Raw genomic sequence first — 22,847 nt, forward strand, 5'->3', positions numbered from 1 at the left:
CATAATAGTTTGTGATCTTTTAAAATTTGTCATAAGAAAGTTTAAAAAAAACCGAAATCAATATCAGTTTCATTTTATTCGTTATTTTCTATTAATGACGCTCTCCCTATTTCATTCAGCAAGTACGCCTCAATACTTTTATGTAATTTGCAATAATCCATGTTTTGTATAATCCAGCTTAACCTAAACTAGTATCTGATCAGTCGATAAAGGACAGGGAAATATTAGTCCAAAACTGCAAACGTTTGGACACTAACGGCTTTTATTACCCACCCCCATCCAAAAAACAGCAACCTTAACAACTGAACAGCAAGCAATACGCTCTATTTGAATAACGTCTCTCAGTGCCTTACATGCAAACTGCAATATCGTCGTTGAACTACTGACTGTCTAGCTGGTAAATGGTTGCAGTTTTCGAGAATATACGACTTCAAAATCCGATGAAGCGTTTGGCAAAATATTTTAGTACTAGCTTGAGTCCATCAAATCGAGTCATTATTTATACCGAAACAAAAACAGCCTGATGACTCGGAGGAAGAAGACCATATTGAGGAAAATAATTACTCTCTCACATGCTAAACAAGTTCTGACATTGTTATCTTTCTTATTTTCGCTTCCTATTGAAATATTGGGTTTCAAGGGTTGTCATCACAGGGGGCGGTTGTGGGAGATAAGCACCCACTTCCCTTGGAAATCTCCTAATGGCTTGCGTCTGATAGAGCCTCCGACAACCAAATCCAGCTCCAGCCTTCACGAGTGGCGGAACCTGTTTAAACTGACTGGAGAAGGGATGACAGGCGAGCTTCTGGCGCCTCAAAACCAGATGCTTCGGGCAGATGGGGCTCGTTAACCTTGGGTGGTTGCCCATCTAGGAGAAGGTAAACTCCGATTTCAAACCTTCGCTGCCTTGCGACTATACCCTCTTAGGGGAAAGGCTAAGGGAGTAAACCCCAACAGAAAATCCGGAGTCGGAGTCCCTAAGGCGACTTGGCATTGATTTCAGTGTCATCTCGGCAACTCCTGCGACGCAGCTGGTGCCATGACGTATCGGCTTGTCCTTTCCCTTGTATCCATCAGCTGCGTGGAGAGGGGGGATCAGCTGCATGGGCAAGAGTTGATTCTCCATATCACCCTGCCCAGGCTTGCGCCCTGGAGAGGACACTCCAGCTTCGCTCCATAGCGTCGACACAACACGGGAAGCAGCAGTTTACCGGTTATAAGTCATCGCTCGATTGGCGTAGAGCCAGACGCCAGGGGTTGCTTCCGACGGTGGGAGAGACCAACATGTTTCACTGGACAGCTACCGCCCGCCTCAAACTAGGCAGCCCCCAGCCAATAAGGTGCCGTCCCGCCACAGTTCGCCTGCCTTGCTGGGTGCGTAAGGCTTAAGGTACGCGAGTACCTGACAAGCGGACTGCAACTACTGCACCAAGAAATAACAAAACAAAAGTAAAAAAGAAGACTTCAATCCTCAAGCTAGGTACCTGGAATGTCCGGACCATGCTGACTGGGCTTTCAGTTGATCTCCAGACAATCAGTGATGTTCGTAAGACTTCAGTCATCAACGACAAACTTGCAAGGCTCCAGGTCGACATCGCCTCACTACTGGAGACACGACTACCAGATTCTGGGTCCCTCAGAGAAAAGAACTACACATTCTTCTGGCAAGGAAAGAGTGCAGATGAAGCCAGAGAGTTTGGTGTTGGATTCGCTGTCAGGAACACTCTGCTGGGAATGATAGAACCCTGCCAACAAGGAAATGAAAGACTGCTAACCCTCCGCCTTCACACCACAAACAGGCCTGTCAACCTGATCAGTGTTTACGCTCCCAAAGATCCGCCACAGATACCAAGGATGAGTTTTATCATGAGTTAAACTCGCTCATTGACAAAATTCCCATGGAAGAGAACTTGATTTTGCTGGGCGACTTCATTGCTAGGGTGGGTGCCGATCATGACTCTTGGCCCTCCTGTCTTGGCAAGTTTGGCGTTGGGAAGATGAATGAGAATGGGCAGCACCTTCTAGAGATGTGCTCGTACCACGAACTCAGTATCACCAATTCATTCTTTCAGACAAAGCCACAGCACAAAGTGTCTTGGAGGCATCCCCGGTCTAAATACTGGCACCAGCTGGACTTGATCATTACAAGACGGTCAGCCATGAAGGGTGTGCTTCTTACCCGTACCTTCGACAGTGCTGACTGCGACACCGACCACTCGCTGGTGTGCTGCAAAATGAAGCTTCAGCCAAAGAAGATCCACCGCTCTAGGCAAGAGGGTCAACCACGCATTGATGTGAGCAAGACATCATATCCAGACAAGGCTGAGGAATTCACATATGCTCTTTCCAAGACGTTTGACTCAGAACCCCCCCAACGGCAGTGCCAAAGAAAGATGGGATTACATCAGAGAGACTGTATACAGCACAGCCACACGGATCTTTGGTAAGAAGCAATCAAAGAACAATGACTGGTTTGAGGCTAACTCTGCCACAATCATGCCAGCCATAGAAGAGCGTCGCAGTGCTCACCTGCAATACAAGCGATCCCCCTGTCAGACGACACTACAGGCATACAGGTCTACCAGAAGCAAAGTGCAGAGATTAGCACGGCAGTGTGCCAATGAATACTGGCTTCAGCTCTGTCAGAGTATCCAGTCAGCAGCAGATATTGGAAACATCAGAGGCATGTACGATGGCATAAAGAAAGCAATGGGTCCCACGAAGAAACTGACAGCACCACTGAAGTCTGCCACAGGTGATACCATCCACAACAAGGACAAGCAGATGGAGCGTTGGGTGGAATACTACTCCGAACTGTACTCCAAAGAGAACCACGTAAACAATGATGCCCTCAACGCCATTGAAAACTTCCCTCTCATGGCCGAACTGGACGAGAAACCTACTGTAGACGAACTAAAGAAGGCCTTAGAGAAACTGTCCCTAGGTAAAGCCCCAGGGAAGGATGGCATCACAGCAGAACTCATTAAGTGTGGATGTAGCGTGCTTCTCACACACCTGCACGACCTCCTCTGCCAGTGCTGGGACGAGGGGGCAGTGCCTCAGGACATGAGAGATGCTAACATCATAACCCTGTACAAGAACAAGGGCGACAGAAGCGACTGCAACAACTACATGGGCATATCACTTCTCAGCATCGTGGGTAAAGTTTTCGCACGCGTCATCCTGAACAGACTGCAGACGCTTGCTGACAGAGTTTACCCAGAGTCGCAGTGCGGGTTCCGCTCAGAGAGGTTCACAATCGACATGATCTTCTCTGTCAGGCAACTGCAGACAAATGCAGAGAACAAAACATACCCCTCTTCCTGGCCTTTATAGACCTCACCAAGGCATTCGATCTGGTCAGCAGAGACGGACTCTTCACAATCCTGGCGAAAATTGGTTGCCCTCCAAAGCTGCTAAGCATGATCCAGTCCTTCCACGATGACATGAAAGGCACAGTGCAATACGATGGCTCAACAGCTGACCCCTTTGACATCCGCATTGGAGTTAAACAGGGCTGTGTCCTTGCCCCCACGCTCTTCGGCATCTTCTTCGCAGTCCTGCTCAAGCACGCCTTTGGGACGTCCACAGAAGGGATTTACCTGCACACACGATCAGATGGCAGACTGTTCAACCTGGCACGACTGAAGGCAAAGAGCAAAGTGCGTGAAGTAACCATCAGGGACATGCTCTTCGCAGACGATGCTGCTCTAGCCACCCACACAGAAGCTGAGCTTCAGCGCCTGATGGCCTGCTTTGCTAAAGCATGTGATGAGTTTGGGTTAACCATAATCCTAAAGGAAACAAACATGATGGTTCAGGACGCGGACCCCCCAAGCATCATCATCAACAACTACGAACTTGAGGTGGTGAGTCAGTTCATGTATCTCGTCTCTACCATCACCAACAACCTCTCGCTCGATGCTGAGCTCAACAAGCGGATCGGAAAGGCATCAACAACTCTCTTAAGGTTGTCGCAGAGAGTGTGGAACAACAGCATGCTGACCATGAACACTAAGATCACCGTGTACCGTGCATGCGTGCTAAGCACTCTCATGTATGCCAGTGAAACCTGGACTCTGTATGCCTCACAAGAGAAAAGACTGAGCACCTTTCACATGCGATGCCTCCGACGCATACTCGGGATCACCTGGAGCGATCGAGTAACAAACAACGAGGTGCTCGAGCGTGCCAAGATTCCCAGCATGATCACACTCCTCCGCCAACGCCGCATCAGATGGCTGGGCCATGTACGTCGGATGGTTGACGGACGGATCCCCAAAGACATTCTTTATTCGGAACTCGCGTCTGGCAAAAGGTCGATCGGACGGCCACATCTCCGCTTCAAGGATGTCTGTAAGCATGACATGAAAGCCCTTGATATTGATGTCAATACCTGGGAAGAGCTCGCTCTAGACAGATCAGGCTGGCGACATGCTCTGATCACTGGTCTGAAAGCCGGAGAGGACAAGCAACGCTTGCTAGCTGATGAAAGACGATCACAGAGGAAGAAGAAGCAGCCTCATCCAACACCTGACACAACCTTCAAGTGCAGCAGGGACTGCCACTCCCGCATTGGACTACTTAGCCACAGCAGACGCTGCACAACCACCAACCGGGACATCTCTCATGGGCGCAGTTCTATCGTCTCTCGAGACTAACGGATGCCAACGATTGAAATATTCCGAAGTATGTTTGGAAACTTACGTTCTACATGTATATTCTCTTGATGTAATCATATTGTCAACACAATCCAAGTTGAAAACTAAGCATGGTTTGTGCTTGTGGATCGATATGCTTTACTTGAATTGACCTATTATGCTCTTCTTTTTTATACATGAAAATAGTTGGGGTTTTTTAAGTTTCAGCAAAAACGTTTAAATTCCGAAAAAAAATGTCTTCCCGCAAAACAACTTTACACTGCCGATATAAAAGAAACTGTAGCCTGCCCAAATAACATTGGCCTACCACAGAATAACATTAGCCTGCCCACATCACAACCTTATCATTCCCATAAAGCAATCTTAGCCTGCCCACAGCACAACCTTATCATTCCCATAAAGCAATCTTAGCCTGCCCACAGCACAACCTTACCATTCCCATAAAGCAATCTTAGCCTGCCCACAGCACAACCTTGTCATTCCCATAAAGCAATCTTAGCCTGCCCACAGCGCAACCTTATCATTCCCATAAAGCAATCTTAGCCTGCCCACAGCACAACCTTATCATTCCCATAAAGCAATCTTAGCCTGCCCACAGCACAACCTTGTCATTCCCATAAAGCAATCTTAGCCTGCCCACAGCACAACCTTATCATTCCCATAAAACGACCTTAACATGCCCACAAAACAGCCTTAGACTGATGACAAAGCTCCGCATAAAAAAAAATCACTTTTAATCCTGCGAAAATTAAACGGAAAATATATGTAACTTATACAGTTTAACAACCGATTAATTTCAAGACCATCAATATAATCAGAAAGATATTCATATTGATTGGGTTGTTTTTTTTGTTGCATTCTACATTTTACGAACTTTACCTTTTGTTTGCACATGATAGCCACTTTTATTCTAATGTTCCACAAAACACTACAATATACAAACATAACTCATTTAACGTCAACATGTTTTAATTTGAGTATTTCTAAACAATCAGTTGATCTATTCGTAAGATATATTGCATTTGTATAAGTCCTAGTATTCATACAAACGAAAGTGAAACTACTATGAAAACGTGTGGATCAATTTGATTAAAATCAGATCTTCGTTGTCCATCTTGAAGATCTGCGACGACCGTTTAAGCGTCGTGTTCTGGTGACCTTTGAATTAGCCAGTGGAAATGCAGCTTTCAAAAAAATCTGAAAGTTAATCAAATGGTTCGGTACGCATTATTCTCTTCATCCATACTGCTAAGCCTCAAAATGGGAAGACTTAAGACATCATCTGATTGGTTGACAAAATTAGCCATTATGGTAATAACATAGGTTAGCAGAACATGACCCTTAAGCTGTCGCTGTCAGATCTTCATGTATAACAGTTGAAATCTGATTTTAATCAGATAAACGCGTGGGCCTGCTGTTCTGTACAATGTAGTGTATGGATCTGTGGACATGGGTAGAATCATTACCTTAATCGGTGGAAAAATGAGCAGAGCTATTCGTGTGGTGCATCAAACGGGTCAAAAAATAGTGCAGGAAAATAGCAAAATCTACCTGTGTCGTTGCAACTGTATCCAATTATCGTTGCAACGCTTAATTTTATGATCCATTGCAAGTTTTGTCTTTGTAACGACGATAAATTACTATTGTTTTTAACACTGGTGTCATTACAACAATATATTTCCATATACCGTTGAACGGTATTCATATATAGTCATAAAAGTATCGTTTGCTGTTTCAACGGTGCTCATATATCATTTACATACTGTTACATTCGCAACGGTAATTGTTCCATTCTAACAATGAAATTGACGTTGCAGTAAAATTACCGTTATCACGATACATGCATACATACATACCTACCTACCTACCTATACATACCTACCTCCCTACCTACCTACCTACCTACCCACCCACCTACATACATACATACATACATACATACATACATACATACATACCTTTGAGTAGATATAAGGAAATTTTTAACGAGTGATATCTAAGCATTGTATTGTAGCGAGTGGCGAGGCATCTTTTATGGCAACTCATATCTTCGCTAGCCAAGGTTCCGATAACCCTATGGAGAGAGAGAGAGAGAGAGAGAGAGAGAGAGAGAGAGAGAGAGAGAGAGATGGGCCAGAAATATAAATTTTAATAATATACACCTGGGCTGAAACGAATGTAGTTCCAAAAGTGATATCGCTGCTATCATTAGATTTTGTATAAAAGATATATAAAATATCAATTTTTTATATGTATATACAATATTTTATACAATTTTATATAGTGCATTGGTATAAAGTCAATTAAGATGCAAAGTATCCAACTTGTGACTTTAGTGAGTTTCTTTAATGATTATATTCATGTCTCTATGCACAATATATATATATATATATATATATATATATATATATATATATATATATATATATATATATATATATATATATATATATATATATATATATATATATATATATATAGGCAAGAAAGAAAAATCGAGTAGAGAGTGATTATTGGTATCAAAATGTGTTGAAATATTAGAGGAAAACTGTGGATCTCTATAATTTTTATATGAAAGCGATGATTATTCATTCTCTTAGAAACTTGTTGAAGTGTTTGTCCAACATATTGCATGTTACATTTTTTAACAGGTTATCAAATAAATCAAATCAGTTGATACGCAGTTAGTGTTATATTATAACGGAGAGAAAATACTTCTTTTCTATTGGCGCTACTAAGAGAAGCACTTTCTCTTTTGTTTGCACATTGAGAGCACCGATGTCTGTTACATTCAGATGACGAAAAATGTATTTTTAATTATTTTCTTTTGTTTTGTTCTAATTAAAAAATCTTGGGTCTTCTATATTAAGCGAGAATTTCTATTTGATAAATTTAGGAGACTCCAATATTTATTAATTATAAGGCCTATATTAGGTAATGAAGGATTATATTGTATTGTGAAAGGAATTATATTTTTTCTTTTGTACATTTTGCTGTGTTTAAAGTCTCATGTTGAGTAAGATTATGGGCTTTGTTTAACGCACAATCAATTATATGCATAGGATAATAAATATTTTGAAAATATGTTTTTAATTCATTCAAATAATTTTGTAATTGACAATCATCTGAAATAATGCGTCATGTATCTTTTGACCTGGGTATATTGTTATGTATATTTGATTTACTTGTATCTGATTTAATATATATTTATTTAAATTTAATTGTTTGTCAGTTTTAGCAATATTTTATTTTTCATTACATGATATTGTAATGTAAATTTATTCACTAGAGATGATACTTTTTTTAGAAAATAATTTGACATTGACTGTTAGTTTATAAACCAGGTGTTGATCTAAATCCTGATCTTGTTTCAGAATTTGTAGCAAGCACGTAAAAAAGTTCTATTTTATTTTAAAATAATTGGTTGTTTTCGAGGTTATGATGGGGCTTGGTCTTTAATATGTAAACAATTTTTTTTTTATATTTCTTAGAGTAAAATGATTGGTTTTCGTTAGGGTCACACTGGGTAAACGTGATCTGTATTAAGTACTTGCCTTCTATACCCTTCGAGAAGATGTTCACGTGACCCTTGTTTACGCCAAGAATACTATATAACCCATGTTTTGGAGAATTAATTTCAGTAGAAGCTGGGCTGTTAAACTGTTAGTTGTTTGTTTTGCTGTTTGGAGTCATTTCAAATTACTTGGTTTGGAGTTATTTCAAATTACTTAGATTCAAAAGGATTAATTCTGTTATTTTTCTGGAAAATACGTATGCACATGTAATATTGCTGAACAAGAACAGTTTTTTTATTATAAAAAATGTATTCAGCTATCAGAAACCGGAGTAATAATTCTTGTTTCTACAAGAAACTGTTACTCTTCAACACTACAGATTGCAGCATACGTTATCGTCTTCCATCTTGGATTCTTTGTCGGGATTCGAACGTGAAATCATTAGAACATCTGGTTATTAGGACTACTAAAAAAATTATTCTTGGATTATTCTTGCATAATTTTTGGATTTGATTCTATAAATCCATAAGTTCATATTTTTTTCATTTTTACAGAATTTTTCCTTTGAAATAAATTATTGTATTTTTCAAAGCTTGTTGTTTTCGCTCTTTCTTGTGTTACTGTCTATTCGAGCCTAAAAAAGTGACATAAAAATATGTTATACTGTTTTTACATGACATGGGATGACATGAAGAATATTCCACATATTGATGGATATTTGTTTCCTTGACATGAATATTTGTAGAGATAGTGTTATCAATATTTTTTTATTACATTTACATCTAAACATAAAACATGTGTACTAGATGCAGTATAAGTAAATTTAGTCACCGGGTGAGAATGATGTAGGCGATCAATGACATTTTTCAGTTCTTCAGATGAATGATTCCAGATCATAAATATGTCATCTAAAAATGTAAATCAAACAGATGGATTAAACTTTTCGTTATGAAGAAAATCTTTTTCTAATTTACCCATGAAAAGGGAAGCGTGCGAATGAGCCATAGGACTACCCATTGTGATACCCATTATTTGGATGCAATTTGTATTACTAAATTGGAAATACTTATTTTCCAAGATAACGTTTATTATTTTACAAATATCTTCACCAGATGCATCTTCGGTAGCTAAGGTTCCGACAAGCCTATCAACACCTTGGCGGATCGAACAGCTATATCGGTGCTTTGTCCTAGCAACATCTACTGGATTTCATGTGTTGCCTCTTTTAGTATGTAATTCCAACTAGCCAATAGCGGGGTGCATTACATATCGGCCCAAAACGGTGGTGGCAATTGACTTTAAAAGGATACTTTGTAAGTTTAACACACAAAGTATGTCTATATACCAGAGGGAATCCATCACGTGTCTATTGGAGCGAAAGGTATTTGTGCAAACATGGACTGACACTGGAAAATGCTTATCTATCAGTCCATTCAAGTTGTGTGCTACCCTAGTCTAGATCACGTAGGAATCGGTGATCAAATCTGAACAAATTAATTTTGATCGGATGCGGTGGTTTGCCGCCGCATCCATTGAAATTTACAAACCCGAAGCTCGGAAATATCTACTCGATATGCCAAGGTGTAGATAGGGTCATCGGAACCTTGGCTAGCGAAGATGCACTAGATCTCATTATGAAATATATAATAAACTATTTTTCAATTGAAGTGATACGTTTCATTGTTGCAACGCAAAAATTACCGTTGATATCATAAAAGACCATGTTGCAACAGTTAGCATATCATTGCCAGTCGTTGAACAATCCCGTTACAACAGCAAATTTGTATCGTGGAACTGTTCAAAACTGCGTTACATTAAAGACCCAAATCCGCTATTACGTGCAAAAAGTCGTATATGCCAAACCATCTGAACAATACTGAATCTTGAAAGATATTGTTCCTAAACATCATTGTGTGCCATTGAAACTAGATAGTATCAATGTTTCATCACATTATGAACCATGTAATTTCTCCCTCGAAGCGCGTACGAATTAACCCGATGTTGATCGGCAACATCCGTGGTTGAACCGATTTCAGTTGAAAGCCAGAACACAGGATATAATGTTACCGTTGTAAACATAACATGCTAACACCAAGCTCTGTCGGATACGGTAGGTGATCCTTATTTGATATACTATTCTCATTTTGAATTTAATATAATACAGTACTCGGGAAATATTTAAGAATATTTTTTTCCACAAAGGCATAACTGGCGAACATTATGTTTTTCAAGTCCGTGTTGTATGCTTACCAACTAATATGGAAATCTGTAACAGCTTGGTTTGTCTTCAGTTCAAGTTCGCCCATCAAAGTACTATTGCAGCGCCCCAGCTGATTACTATTATACGAACGCATGCTTTTTCTTTTCATGTCTGCTTAAAAATCGGGCCTACCTTTTCATTCCATCTCAAATCAATTTGTCTGCCACGTGCGAATGTTGTTGTTATTAGGCGAGTCACTAACGGAAGTTTTCGAATTTTTTTTGTGTGATACACACCACAGCTTTTGAGCACTCACGAACACGATCGGAATTACAAGCGACTTCGGGGAATGAACTAATCGGTGACACCTCTTATTTCTAAAATTAATATTTGAACATCGTAACAACCCAAAATCCTATTTCAAAGAACGGCGATTATCAGATAGTTTTTCTTTTAACAAATCATTTTCTTTCTTACAAATTTAGTTAGATGGGAAGAATGGTGAAATTTATGAAAAACGGCGGCATTTGGGCTTGGACACAAATTTAATGTTGCAACGATATTTGGTTACCATCACAACGGTACCGGTAGTTGATCCTTTTCGTACACCATACATCTTGTGTGTTGACAGTAATAATGTTGAATACATCGCATAGTAATTTTGGCTGCACTGTTATCGCCATAAGTTCTTGTACATATTGTTTCCAATGAGCGACGATATAAGCTGCGGTAGAAATCCGAGTTTGTTTCAATGACAGTGATGTTAGTGGTGTTGATGATTTGTGAATGATATAGCCTCTCTGGTGGAAATGGTTATTGACGTTGTGAAAACGGTTAGAATGTGTGTGTTAATGGTAGATGTTCGTGGTATGGTTGCGTTGGTGCGGTTACTTGTCTTTCAGTTCTCCGGCTTCAAATAGTGTTCATTGTGATGTTGTATTCGTTATGGTGGCGGTGTTTGTGTGAGTGATGGTGTTGTTGATGTTGGCGATAGTATTGTGATGACAGAGGTAATACTACCTGTCTTTACACCTTCCCGGCTCCCCTTTGATACTCATATCACACCAGTAATCCGTAAACCAGAATGACGTCCAAGCCAATATTCGCTTCCGAGTTTTGTTCCTCCACTCCCGCTGGGGAAACGTTTGTACAAAACTGTCATGGAAACGTAATGATTCAGTATGTGACACCTCTATGGCCATTAGACCAATGATTATAAATATAATCTCCACGATCACAAGTATTATTAGCAATCGCCGCGTGACTGCACTCTTCATGATGCTTCCAAATGCCATGTTTGCTTTTTTCTCCCTGTTTGTTCTAAAGTTGTCCTTTGTGTCTCTTATTCTCTGCTATCTCCGTTAGTGAATACACTCGGTTCTGTTGCACTCTCTCATCCTCTTATAAGGCGTGCTAAAATTACTTAGTACATTATTAATCAGTCAATACAAAAGACCAGTCATAAGTTCTGGTCTGGTTCAAAGACTTCCATGAAAATAACGTCACCTTTAGCTCAGTTAATAATATTTCCTTTACCACCCTGGACGAAGATCTCTCGTCTTTTCAACTGACTGCTCACCTATTTCCACTCGAATAAAAGTTATTCAAAAAATTCTGCAGTGTCCGTCTTTCCGTTATTCACGTTCTATTAACACCGAATAATTTTCTTAAGGCTCGTTGTGAACAAGTACACAAGGAAAAAAGGTTTTACCTGGTAAATTATTTAGACGAAAAATCGTTGAAATTCTAGATTTCTTAAACTGCATCATGATCTAATTTACACAAGTTAAAAAAGAGCAAAATTCTGTGCATCAGATAAAGTCAGCAACTATCTAGCAAAGTAATCCACTGAGTTGATTGTTGTTGATATAGAAACATTTGACGCATGGCACAAGCGACTGAATCAGCACAATCTAAACCTGACACAGCACAAATCAATGGCGTATAATAATGCCCGAATCCACTGGTTTCGTCCTGTATTCTGCCCTTTATCGTTCAATTGAAGAATTCCATGATAATCACGAAGTGTCATATCATAGACAGATACACTACATTTAGAACTAGAATTACATCATTTTTCTTGATCTGGTTTCGTCATGCCCTGTCTTATTCCTATTTTTTGTTCAATGAAATGATCTGTTTACAGAAACACGTTTTTTGTTTGTTCGCCATGCTATTGATTGATGTGTGTTATGACAGCCATGTTAAATTTGTGGCGGTACTTGATAAGCGCTTTAGACCAGGTAAATAGCGCGAAGTTAATTTTGGAAAGCATATTGAAAACAGTGCGTCAAGTACCGAATTACACAGCTACCCTGTATAAACGACGAATAGTCACCCAGTAATGAAACTCCTGCCTTCTGACTTCGTCAAGTGTGTGTAAACTTGGATTGAGACGGTTAAAAATGGACGTGTTCTATTGGTACCCAATGTACACACTAGCGATAAACAATCATGGCAACTACCAGCCACCGCGGGGAAGAGGATGGGAGGTGGGACGGAAGAGGGGGAGGGCGATTATTTGGGAGACTACCTTGTGACTCGTGGAGAAACCACCATATGTAAATTGTCTGAAAATGGATATGTATGTATAGGGTTTAGTGTCACGCCAACTCAATAATGGCTATGTTATTGGGTAGCAAAGATACATATTGCACCAAACTGCCTCCGCCCCAATCAAAGCGATGAATACATTTTTGTGTGCAAAAAAATAAACACAAAAACAAACAGAATACAACCTGTTGGAAAGAAATGTAAACATGTGGTGCAAGAAGTTAACAGATAAAGGCACACATATTAAAAGTCGGTCAAATGTATATAAAGATACAAGTAAATATTAAACTACACTTTACAAACAGTACAAGACGTCGTCTGATGAAATATCATCTCGGGACGCATACCAGCGGCTGCCTCCATTAGTCGCCTTGGACCACATGCAGGTTGCATTAGCTCTAATCTATATATTCCCGAATCCGCAGAGAGAGAGAGAGAGAGAGAGAGAGAGCAAACGACGGACTGATAGAATAAGGTGAGAATGTAATATATGTGCAAAGAAAGAGACAGACTAATACAATTAATACCTGGACTGACGACATAAGTATTGCGTGTGAAATGTTGTTTTACATTTTATTATTATTATTATTATTATTACTACTACTACTAATAATAATAATAATGAAAATATTAATAAGGACGATTAAGTAACTTAAAGTACATTTGAAAATGTGTAATAATTAGAACATTAAACTTATGATCATTTTTCTTTATCTTAGTCATACAACATTAAACAAAAATAGTGTGAATAATCAAAATCCTGCGTTATATGTATACACGAAAACTAAGTATTAATTCCTTTCAAAGATTATATTTCGATTGTTTGTTGTTATTGTTCCTAACTCTGGATACAGTATTTAGAAATGTACGACTTAATTCCGCATGCAAATGACGCCTTATTAATGTACTTTTTTAAAACATAGATTTTATGTAACTTTATTTAACCAATGCTTTTTATATTTTGATTTTTTTTTGTACAAGAAAACTCCCATCTGCCATATGGTTTTCAACATATTTACAAGCTACTTTTTTTAAAAAAATATATTCAATTACATCCAATTACACACACACACACACACACACACTTTTTAAATGGTTTTAAGTAGGGAAGAAATTAAATCGCTGAACCACTTGTCAAATATAAAATTATAAGGATGTTTTTTGGGCGTTGGTAGTCACACACGCATACACACACTATTAATTCGAAAGCAAGCTCGGTTATTACTTTTCTGTCATTTATCCCCTCTACTTCCCCCTACATGTACCTGGACCATAGTGATATATCAGAGCTGGACCACTTTCCATAAATACATAATCCCCCCATCCTGAGTCTGTGCATCATAGTGGTGTACCACTAGTAACTTTTAAAAAAAAAATGTCTCACAGCTTCCTATACCATATTATCATTTCTTTATTGCCCAGATCACAAAACCAAATAATTTAAGGACTTTTTGAAACACAACAGAGCAAAGCCACATTATGATGAACTCAACGGTGTTCAGAGATGTTGTAGGGTTTAACGCCATTTCTCAGCACAATAGGCTACACATGGCGGCCAGTATAACTGGTGGAGGAAGAACCCTGGAAAACCCAGGGAAGAACCACCGACCCACGAGAAGCTACAGGCAGGCTTTCCCACGTACCCACGCTAGCCGAGCATTGGACTCGAAGCCACGCAGACAGAGGTGAGATGGCAGTGATCCGGAACGGTGAGCGCTTTAGACCACTCGGCCACTCGGGGCCCCCGTTCAGAGATGTAACATACTTAATTAAGAACATCAACATAAAACAACCATCGCCATATCACTAAAGAATGCGTTTTGTTTCCATGTTTGGATGGGTATCTATGTATGCTGTGTTTTGTTTCCATGTTTGGATGGGTATCTATGCATGCTGTGTTTCGTTTCCATGTTTTGGATGTGTATCTATGTATGCTGTGTTTTGTGGACATGTTTGGATGTGTATATAACTATGTTGTGTTTTGTTTTCGTGTTTGGATGGGTATCTAAATATGCTGTGTTTTGTTTACATGTTTGTATGGGTATATATGTATGCTGTGTTTGGATGGGTATCTGGCTATGTTGTGTTTTGTATACATGTTTGGATGGGTATCTAGCTATGATGTGTTTTGTTTACATGTTTGGATGGGTATCTAGCTATGTTGTGTTTTATTTACATGTTTGGATTGGTATCTAGCTATGATGTGTTTTGTTTACATGTTTGGATGGGTATATATGTATGCTGTGTTTTGTTTCCTAGTTTGGATGGGTATCTAGCTATGTTGTGTTTTGTTTACATGTTTGGATGGGTATCTAGCTATGATGTGTTTTGTTTACATGTTTGGATGGGTATCTATGTATGCTGTGTTTTGTTTCCCTGTTTGGATGGGTATCTAGCTATGTTGTGTTTTGTTTACATGTTTGGATGAATATCTAGCTATGATGTGTTTTGTTTACATGTTTGGATGGGTATATATGTATGCTGCGTTTTGTTTCCTAGTTTGGATGGGTATCTAGCTATGTTGTGTTTTGTTTACATGTTTGGATGGGTATCTAGCTATGATGTGTTTTGTTTACATGTTTGGATGGGTATCTAGCTATGATGTGTTTTGTTTCCCTGTTTGATTGGGTATCTAGCTATGTTGTTTTGTTTCCATGTTTGGATGGGTATCTAGATATGATGTGTTTTGTTTCCATGTTTGGATGGGTAGATATGTATGCTGTGTTTTGTTTACATGTTTGGATGGGTATTAGCTATGCTTATTTTGTTTCGATATTCGGATGGGTATATAGCAGTGATGTGTTTTGTTTCCATATTTGGATGGGTATCTAGCAATGATGTGTTTTGTTTCCATGTTTGGATGGGTATCTAGCTTTGCTGTTTTTTTTTCATGTTTAGATGGGTATCTAGCTATGTTGTGTTTTGTTTCCATGTTTAGATGGGTATCTAGCTATGCTGTGTTTTGTTTCCATGTTTGGATGAGTATATAGCTATGCTGTGTTTTTGTTTATATGTTTAGATGGGTATCTAGCTATGTTGTGTTTTGTTTCCATGTTTGGATGGGATCTAGCAATGATGTGTTTTGTTTCCATGTTTGGATGGGTATCTATGTATGTTGCGTTTTGTTTACATGTTTGGATGGGAAAAAAGTATGGACAAAGCTGGTTGTGATACAAAACAACACTCGGGAGAATATAAAAGCTGATTTATCAATTTCAAACATAAAAATATGCTCTGCTTTGTTTCAGTAAAAATGTAGATTTAGAGTTTGCATTGAACGACATCGAGATAAGCATCATTAACCCTGATAACAAGATGACCCAAGCAATGCAGCGTTAGGAAGGCATGAATTGCGTATTTCATGTAGACGACTATGTATTCAGATACGTTCACATTACAATTCACCAACTTGACAAGGTCAGTCTACAACGATTAAACAACAAAAGAGATAGAAGAATGTAAGACAACGTTATTTTAGAACTGCACATCATGACTCAGCATGATGCAGCTGTTTTCGAATCGAACAAAACTTGACATAAATCTAAAACCTTTCATATATTTGAAATTATTCAAAATATTTTGCTATTTGATGAAAATATAGATGGTTTTATTTACTTATCTGTAACGCTTTACAAAAAATTAAAGTGTAAAGTATCACCAGAGTCTTTCTATATGTTAGAAATATGAGAGAAAGTACAGTATTTAAGTCATCTTTAGTACGATTATACAAATGCAATTGTGTACACTAATATCAGTTAACTTCATGAACAAATTGAACTGGAGAAAGAGAAAATAAATGATGCCGAATCCAAGGAATGGTTGCATGAACAACACTCCTCTATATTTTACAAGCAATCGGGTCATGGATGATTTGTGGCAAGCAGAGTTTGTTGGCATACAAACGTATAATAAATTACAACTAAAGTTACTTCACAGTGATATTTTTTCCTTCAAAATACGCATGGACTCCATGAGTGAAAGAAGATATATGACTCATACGAAACTTTTAGAAACGTCTTCAAAGAAAGAAAACCTGAAAATATATCGATGGATGAAGGAAGAAAGCTGTACAAAATGTAAATCAAGGCAATGTTACATAATAACAACATTAAGTTCTTTTCAACGTATTCAAACATGCTTAAATCTAGGCAGAAAATAGTAAAAATCAAGCAAGTATTGAACTGTATCACTTTCTTTACAAAATGGAAGATTTGAAGGGTAAGGAACCTGGGGCATGTTTAATAAACAACATATTTTCCGCTGAAACAAACATGATGACGTGTACAAAGTTTTAAAAATTTTGAAGACCATGAGAATGATAAGTAAACATTATGTACTTATGAATGAGAGAGAATGCAATTAATAGTTTACAACAGTTGGGAGCAAGCAGAAAACGTTCTGCTAACTAACTGGTGGAATAACAATTAAATATATAGCACTATTAAAGAGTGCAAGAGATGACCACTCTCTGTAGTGTCACAGATATTGTAAAATAAGAGCATTAAAAAATGAAGGAATTATAACATACATTTCATGTAATTTCGTTCAGATCACAAAAACTCAAAGTGAAAAAAGCTATGTCCAAACACGGTAATAAATGAAACCACAGAAGAAAGGAGACAACATTCGTGACTATGCAGTTGATTTGAACTACATCATAAACATGCGGTAAACAAAACAGCAAGGAGGTCTACGAAATTGTGAACTGGCTAAAATAAAGGAATACAGAGAGACGTTGATACAATCATCAGAAAAATGTCAACCTGTTTCAAATGCCATTCAAATGTTTGTGGTAGATGGCTTGAACAAATACTCAATAAGCTCAATATTTTTCTGGACAAAATTTGAAACAGCCATAAAACATAGAATTACCAAGCACATTATGGCAAAGTTAACCAAAATCAGTTGATAAGGGAGGAATTTGTACGATATATTAGTGAAGTAACAAAGGAAGACAAGCTCATCATCCTAGGTGACTTCAATACTGGCACAGATCACCAGATGCCACTGACAAAAATGCAACTACAAGGAACCCATCCTACCGAGGAAATGAGCTGAACATGACCTCCTAATCAACAACGCAGTCTTACACCTGCCAAATTGGACTGAAAATGAAAAGTGACCTTCTGTCAAATGACAAAACACATGGAGCAGATACCAGCAGAAGTCTACAAAGCCAGAAGCTTACACATGGCACAGAAACGTACTGAACTCTTCCAGTAAATGTGGGTTCAGAGAACTATACCCTTGAATACAAGAATTCATCCACCATTCATTTGTACAAGCGGAAAGGCAACAGACAATCATATGGCAACAAATGGGGCATATTCTTGCTGTCAACAGCCGGAAAAATACTTGCCAGAATTCAGCTCAATTGTCTTGTGCATCGCATCAATCAAAGGCCCATGCCAGAGAGTAAGTCTGGCTTCAGGAAAGGACTAAGGACCAAAGACATGGTGTTTGAAACTGGTCAAATCCAGGAGAAATGTCAGGAATAGAACTCCAACCTGTACACATTGATTGACCTGGCAAACACTTTGACACAGTTATCGATGGAGGCCCTTGGAAGAACCAGGCAAAATTTGGTTGCCCATAGAAATTCATTGTGATAGTTCAGCACCGCATGATGGCATGTTCGCGCATGTCGTGGATGATGGCAATTCATCTCAACCATTTCCAGTTATCAATGGAGTCACGCCAGTCTGTGTGTTGGTCCAAACTTTCTTAAGGATGTTTTATAACAAACTTACTTATGCCTTCTTTGATAAAGACAACGTGATTGACAGTAGATACTCGACTGATGGCAATCTCTTCAATCTGTGGAGACTCACTGCGAAGACGAAGTTATGGAACTAACTGTCCTATTTGCTGATGATTGTTCCCTGAAAGCATTATCTAAGTCTGACGTTCAGCAGAGTATGGAACATTTATTTTCAACTTGTGACAAGTTTGATCTCACAATCAGTTTCAAGAGGAGATGATGCACAAACCTGCACCAGGAAACCCTCACAATGAGCCTAACTTCACAATAATGGGGCAAACCCTTGTGGCAGTGGAGAAGTTCAACTATATCACAGATGTAATGCGCAGGCCATGTTGACAGGGTGTCAGAAAAGCAACTACCAAAGAAGATATTCTACTGTATGCTGAAGATGGGAAAGTGATCTCAGGGTGGTCTGAAGAAGTGCTTCAAAAATTCCCTTAAGTCATTCCTGCAACATTTCAACACTGACCCTGAGTCTTAGGAAGATCTCATGCAGGATCATTCCACTTAGCAGTCTTGTCTATAATGGATCTAAAGACTTTGAGTGTGTGTGTGTGTGTGTGTGTGTGTGTGTGTGTGTGTGTGTGTGTGTGTGTGATCAAGACTTTTAACATAGCTTTAACAATTTTTCAGTCATAACGCTACGATGTCTGCAGTGTGGCATTTTATAGTGATGTCTAGCACTGGGGCATCATGCCGCAGACATGTAGCGTGATGTCTCACCCAGTCACATAATTCTGTCATCAGGCGACCCGTCCTAAAAACTAACCTCTTAATGCTGAACACCAAGCGAGGCAGCTGTTAGTAGCATTTTTGCAGGTCTTTGGTATAACTCGGCCGGGTTTTGAAGCCACGACCTCCTGCTTCCAAGGCGGACGCTCTAACCACTAGGCCACCGGAGCGGTACTTTGAGTGGAGAAGAACGGCAGAGGCAGTTCAGAAGTGCAAGCAGTATAAAACTCAGAACTGCAGCATGTCTTACATTGTTCAAGCAAACACATGATGCATCTTCTGTCAAGTGTGCCATAGACAGGTGGAACACAAACTGGGTTGATTAGCCACGCACATACTCAAAGAAACCAAACCAGTTAGTGATATCATGGTCATCTCCAACCTCAAACAACAACAAACACAAACATACACACACAAACTCTTCTGCTACCATAGATAATTCAGAAAACAATGCAGATTGATTCACGTAACCCCTCTTTGGTGAGATAAGTCCTGTGCAGATGATTTGCTCGACCTAGCAATGTAAACAAAAATTGCAACACTACAGTATTTTAGCTTTTAAAACAGATTCCTTTTTTCACATCATAATTTGATTCCAATATGAAAAATTAACAAAATTCAGCTTGTATACACCGACTGTACTTAGTACTCCATCACATAAGCGTCTTGCTTAGCCGAAAGCTGCTTACGCCAGTGATGACATGGAACTGTTTAAATGATGGTGATACACCTGTATAACAAATATCTATTCTGCAAGATAAATACATCTTTCTCTCCATGCATTGTAAAGGAAGATAAAATGGTTCATATAAAAAGATTTAATAATATATAGGTTACGGTTACAACTAGTTAAGCAATATTTACAATTCAAAGAAAAATTACTTCTTGGCAATATCACTCCGTGAGATTAACTATCCTGAAAGTTTGTGTATAGATGTATCACACAATTTCCATACCATACTATTTCTTATCGATGGTGCTTGTATCATACTTTGTGGAATCTTTTTTGTAATTTTTATAATTTCGCGGCTTAGCAATTTTGTGTAATTGACAATACCAAAATATCAGATGCCTTTCAGCACTTTTATCAGTCCTGATTGCAATTATCAATACGATCTTAGTGTATAACAATGCCTGTATTGTTCATCAGGCCTGATCAAACATACCAATACGATATTAGTGTATAACAATGCCTGTATTGTTTATCAGACCCTGATTGTCAGTACAAAATACGATTCCTGTATAAAACAATGTCTGCATCATTTATCAGGTCTGATTGTCAGTACCAATATCAGCTGTGTGTAAAAGACTGTCAGCATCATACCCCGTTTTTCAGGTCTGATTGTCAGTACCAATGTAAACCGTGTGTAAAAGACTGTCGGCATCATACCCTGTTTTTCAGGTCTGATTGTCAGTACCAATGTCAACCGTGTGTAAAGACTATCAGCATCATACCCTGTTTTTCAGGTTTGATTGTCAATACCAACATCAGCTGTGTGTAAAAGACTGTCAGCATCATACCCTGTTTTCAGGTCTGATTGTCAGTACCAATATCAGCCGTGTGTTAAAGACTGTCAGCATCATACCCTGTTTTTCAGGTCTGATTGTCAGTACCAATGTCAACCGTGTGTAAAAGACTGTCAGCATCATACCCTGTTTTCAGGTCTGATCAGTCATGTGTAAAAGACTGACACCATCACATCCTGTTTTTCAGGTCAAAAAGTCAGTACCAACATCACCTGTGCGTAAAAGATCGTTAGCATCATACACTTTTTCATTCCTGGTTGCCAGTACCAATATCAGCTGTGTGTAAAAGACTGTCAGCATCATATACGTTTTCATTCCTGGTGTAAAAAGATGCCAGTATTGTTCATCAGGCCTGATTGTCCATACCAATACGATCTTAGTGTAAAATGATGTCAGTATTGTTCATCAGGCCTGATTGTCCATACTAATACGATTTTAGTGAAAAACGACGTCAGTATTGTTCACTAGGCCTGATTGTCCATACCGATATGATCTTAATGTAAAACAATGTCAATATTGTTCATCAGGCGTGATTGTCCATACCAATATGATCTTAATGTAAAACAATGTCAGTATTGTTCATCAGGCATGATTGTCCATACCAATACGATCTTAGTGTAAAATGATGTCAGTATTGTTAATCAGGCCTGATTGTCCATACCAATACGATCTTAGTGTAAAACGACGTCAGTATTGTTAATCAGGCCTGATTGTCCATACCAATACGATCTTAGTGTAAAACGATGTCAATATTGTTCACTAGGCCTGATTGTCCATACCGATATGATCTTAATGTAAAACAATGTCAATATTGTTCATCAGGCGTGATTGTCCATACCAATATGATCTTAATGTAAAACAATGTCAATATTGTTCATCAGGCATGATTGTCCATACCAATACGATCTTAGTGTAAAATGATGTCAGTATTGTTAATCAGGCCTGATTGTCCATACCGATACGATCTTAGTGAAAAACGACGTCAGTATTGTTAATCAGGCTGATTGTCCATACCAATATGATCTTAGTGTAAAACGATGTCAGTATTGTTAATCAGGCCTGATTGTCCATACCAATATGATCTTAGTGAAAAACGACGTCAATATTGTTCATCAGGCCTGATTGTCCATATCAATATGATCTTAGTGTAAAACGATGTCAGTATTGTTCATCAGGCCAGATTGTCCATACCGATACGATCTTAGTGAAAAACGACGTCAGTATTGTTAATCAGGCTGATTGTCCATACCAATATGATCTTAGTGTAAAACGATGTCAGTATTGTTAATCAGGCCTGATTGTCCATACCAATATGATCTTAGTGAAAAACGACGTCAATATTGTTCATCAGGCCTGATTGTCCATATCAATACAATCTTAGTGTAAAACGATGTCAGTATTGTTCATCAGGCCTGATTGTCCATACCAATACAATCTTAGTGTAAAATGATGTCAGTATTGTTCATCAGGGCTGATTGTCCATACTAACACGATCTTGGTGAAAAACGACGTCAGTATTGTTCACTAGGCCTGATTGTCCATACTAATACGATCTTAGTGAAAAACGATGTCAGTATTGTTAATCAGGCCTGATTGTCCATACCGATATGATCTTAGTGTAAAATGATGTCAGTATTGTTAATCAGGCCTGATTGTCCATACCAATACGATCTTAGTGAAAAACGATGTCAGTATTGTTAATCAGGCCTGATTGTCCATACCAATACGATCTTAGGGAAAAACGATGTCAGTATTGTTGATCAGGCCTGATTGTCCATATCAATACGATCTTAGTGTAAAACGACGTCAGTATTGTTAATCAGGCTGATTGTCCATACCAATATGATGTTAGTGTAAAACGATGTCAGTATTGTTCATCAGGCCTGATTGTCCAT

General features: G+C 38.7%; 1 protein-coding gene across 1 annotated transcript in view; it reads right to left on the bottom strand.

Annotated features, from left to right (window-relative positions):
• The window catches only part of LOC149781854 (core alpha-(1,3)-fucosyltransferase-like), a 28,962-nt gene extending 16,211 nt beyond the window's left edge, over positions 1 to 12,751 (bottom strand). Inside the window, exon 1 of the mRNA XM_089936047.1 lies at positions 11,397 to 12,751. Within this exon, the coding sequence (XP_089792173.1) occupies positions 11,397 to 11,671 (275 nt within the window). The 5' untranslated portion in view covers positions 11,672 to 12,751. The remainder of the gene's footprint in view (positions 1 to 11,396) is intronic.
• Positions 12,752 to 22,847: the final 10,096 nt, after the last annotated feature.

The sequence above is a fragment of the Sinohyriopsis cumingii genome, chromosome 15 (assembly GCF_028554795.1).
Source record: "Sinohyriopsis cumingii isolate HCF-2022 chromosome 15, ASM2855479v2, whole genome shotgun sequence".
NCBI classification, from domain to species: domain Eukaryota; kingdom Metazoa; phylum Mollusca; class Bivalvia; order Unionida; family Unionidae; genus Sinohyriopsis; species Sinohyriopsis cumingii.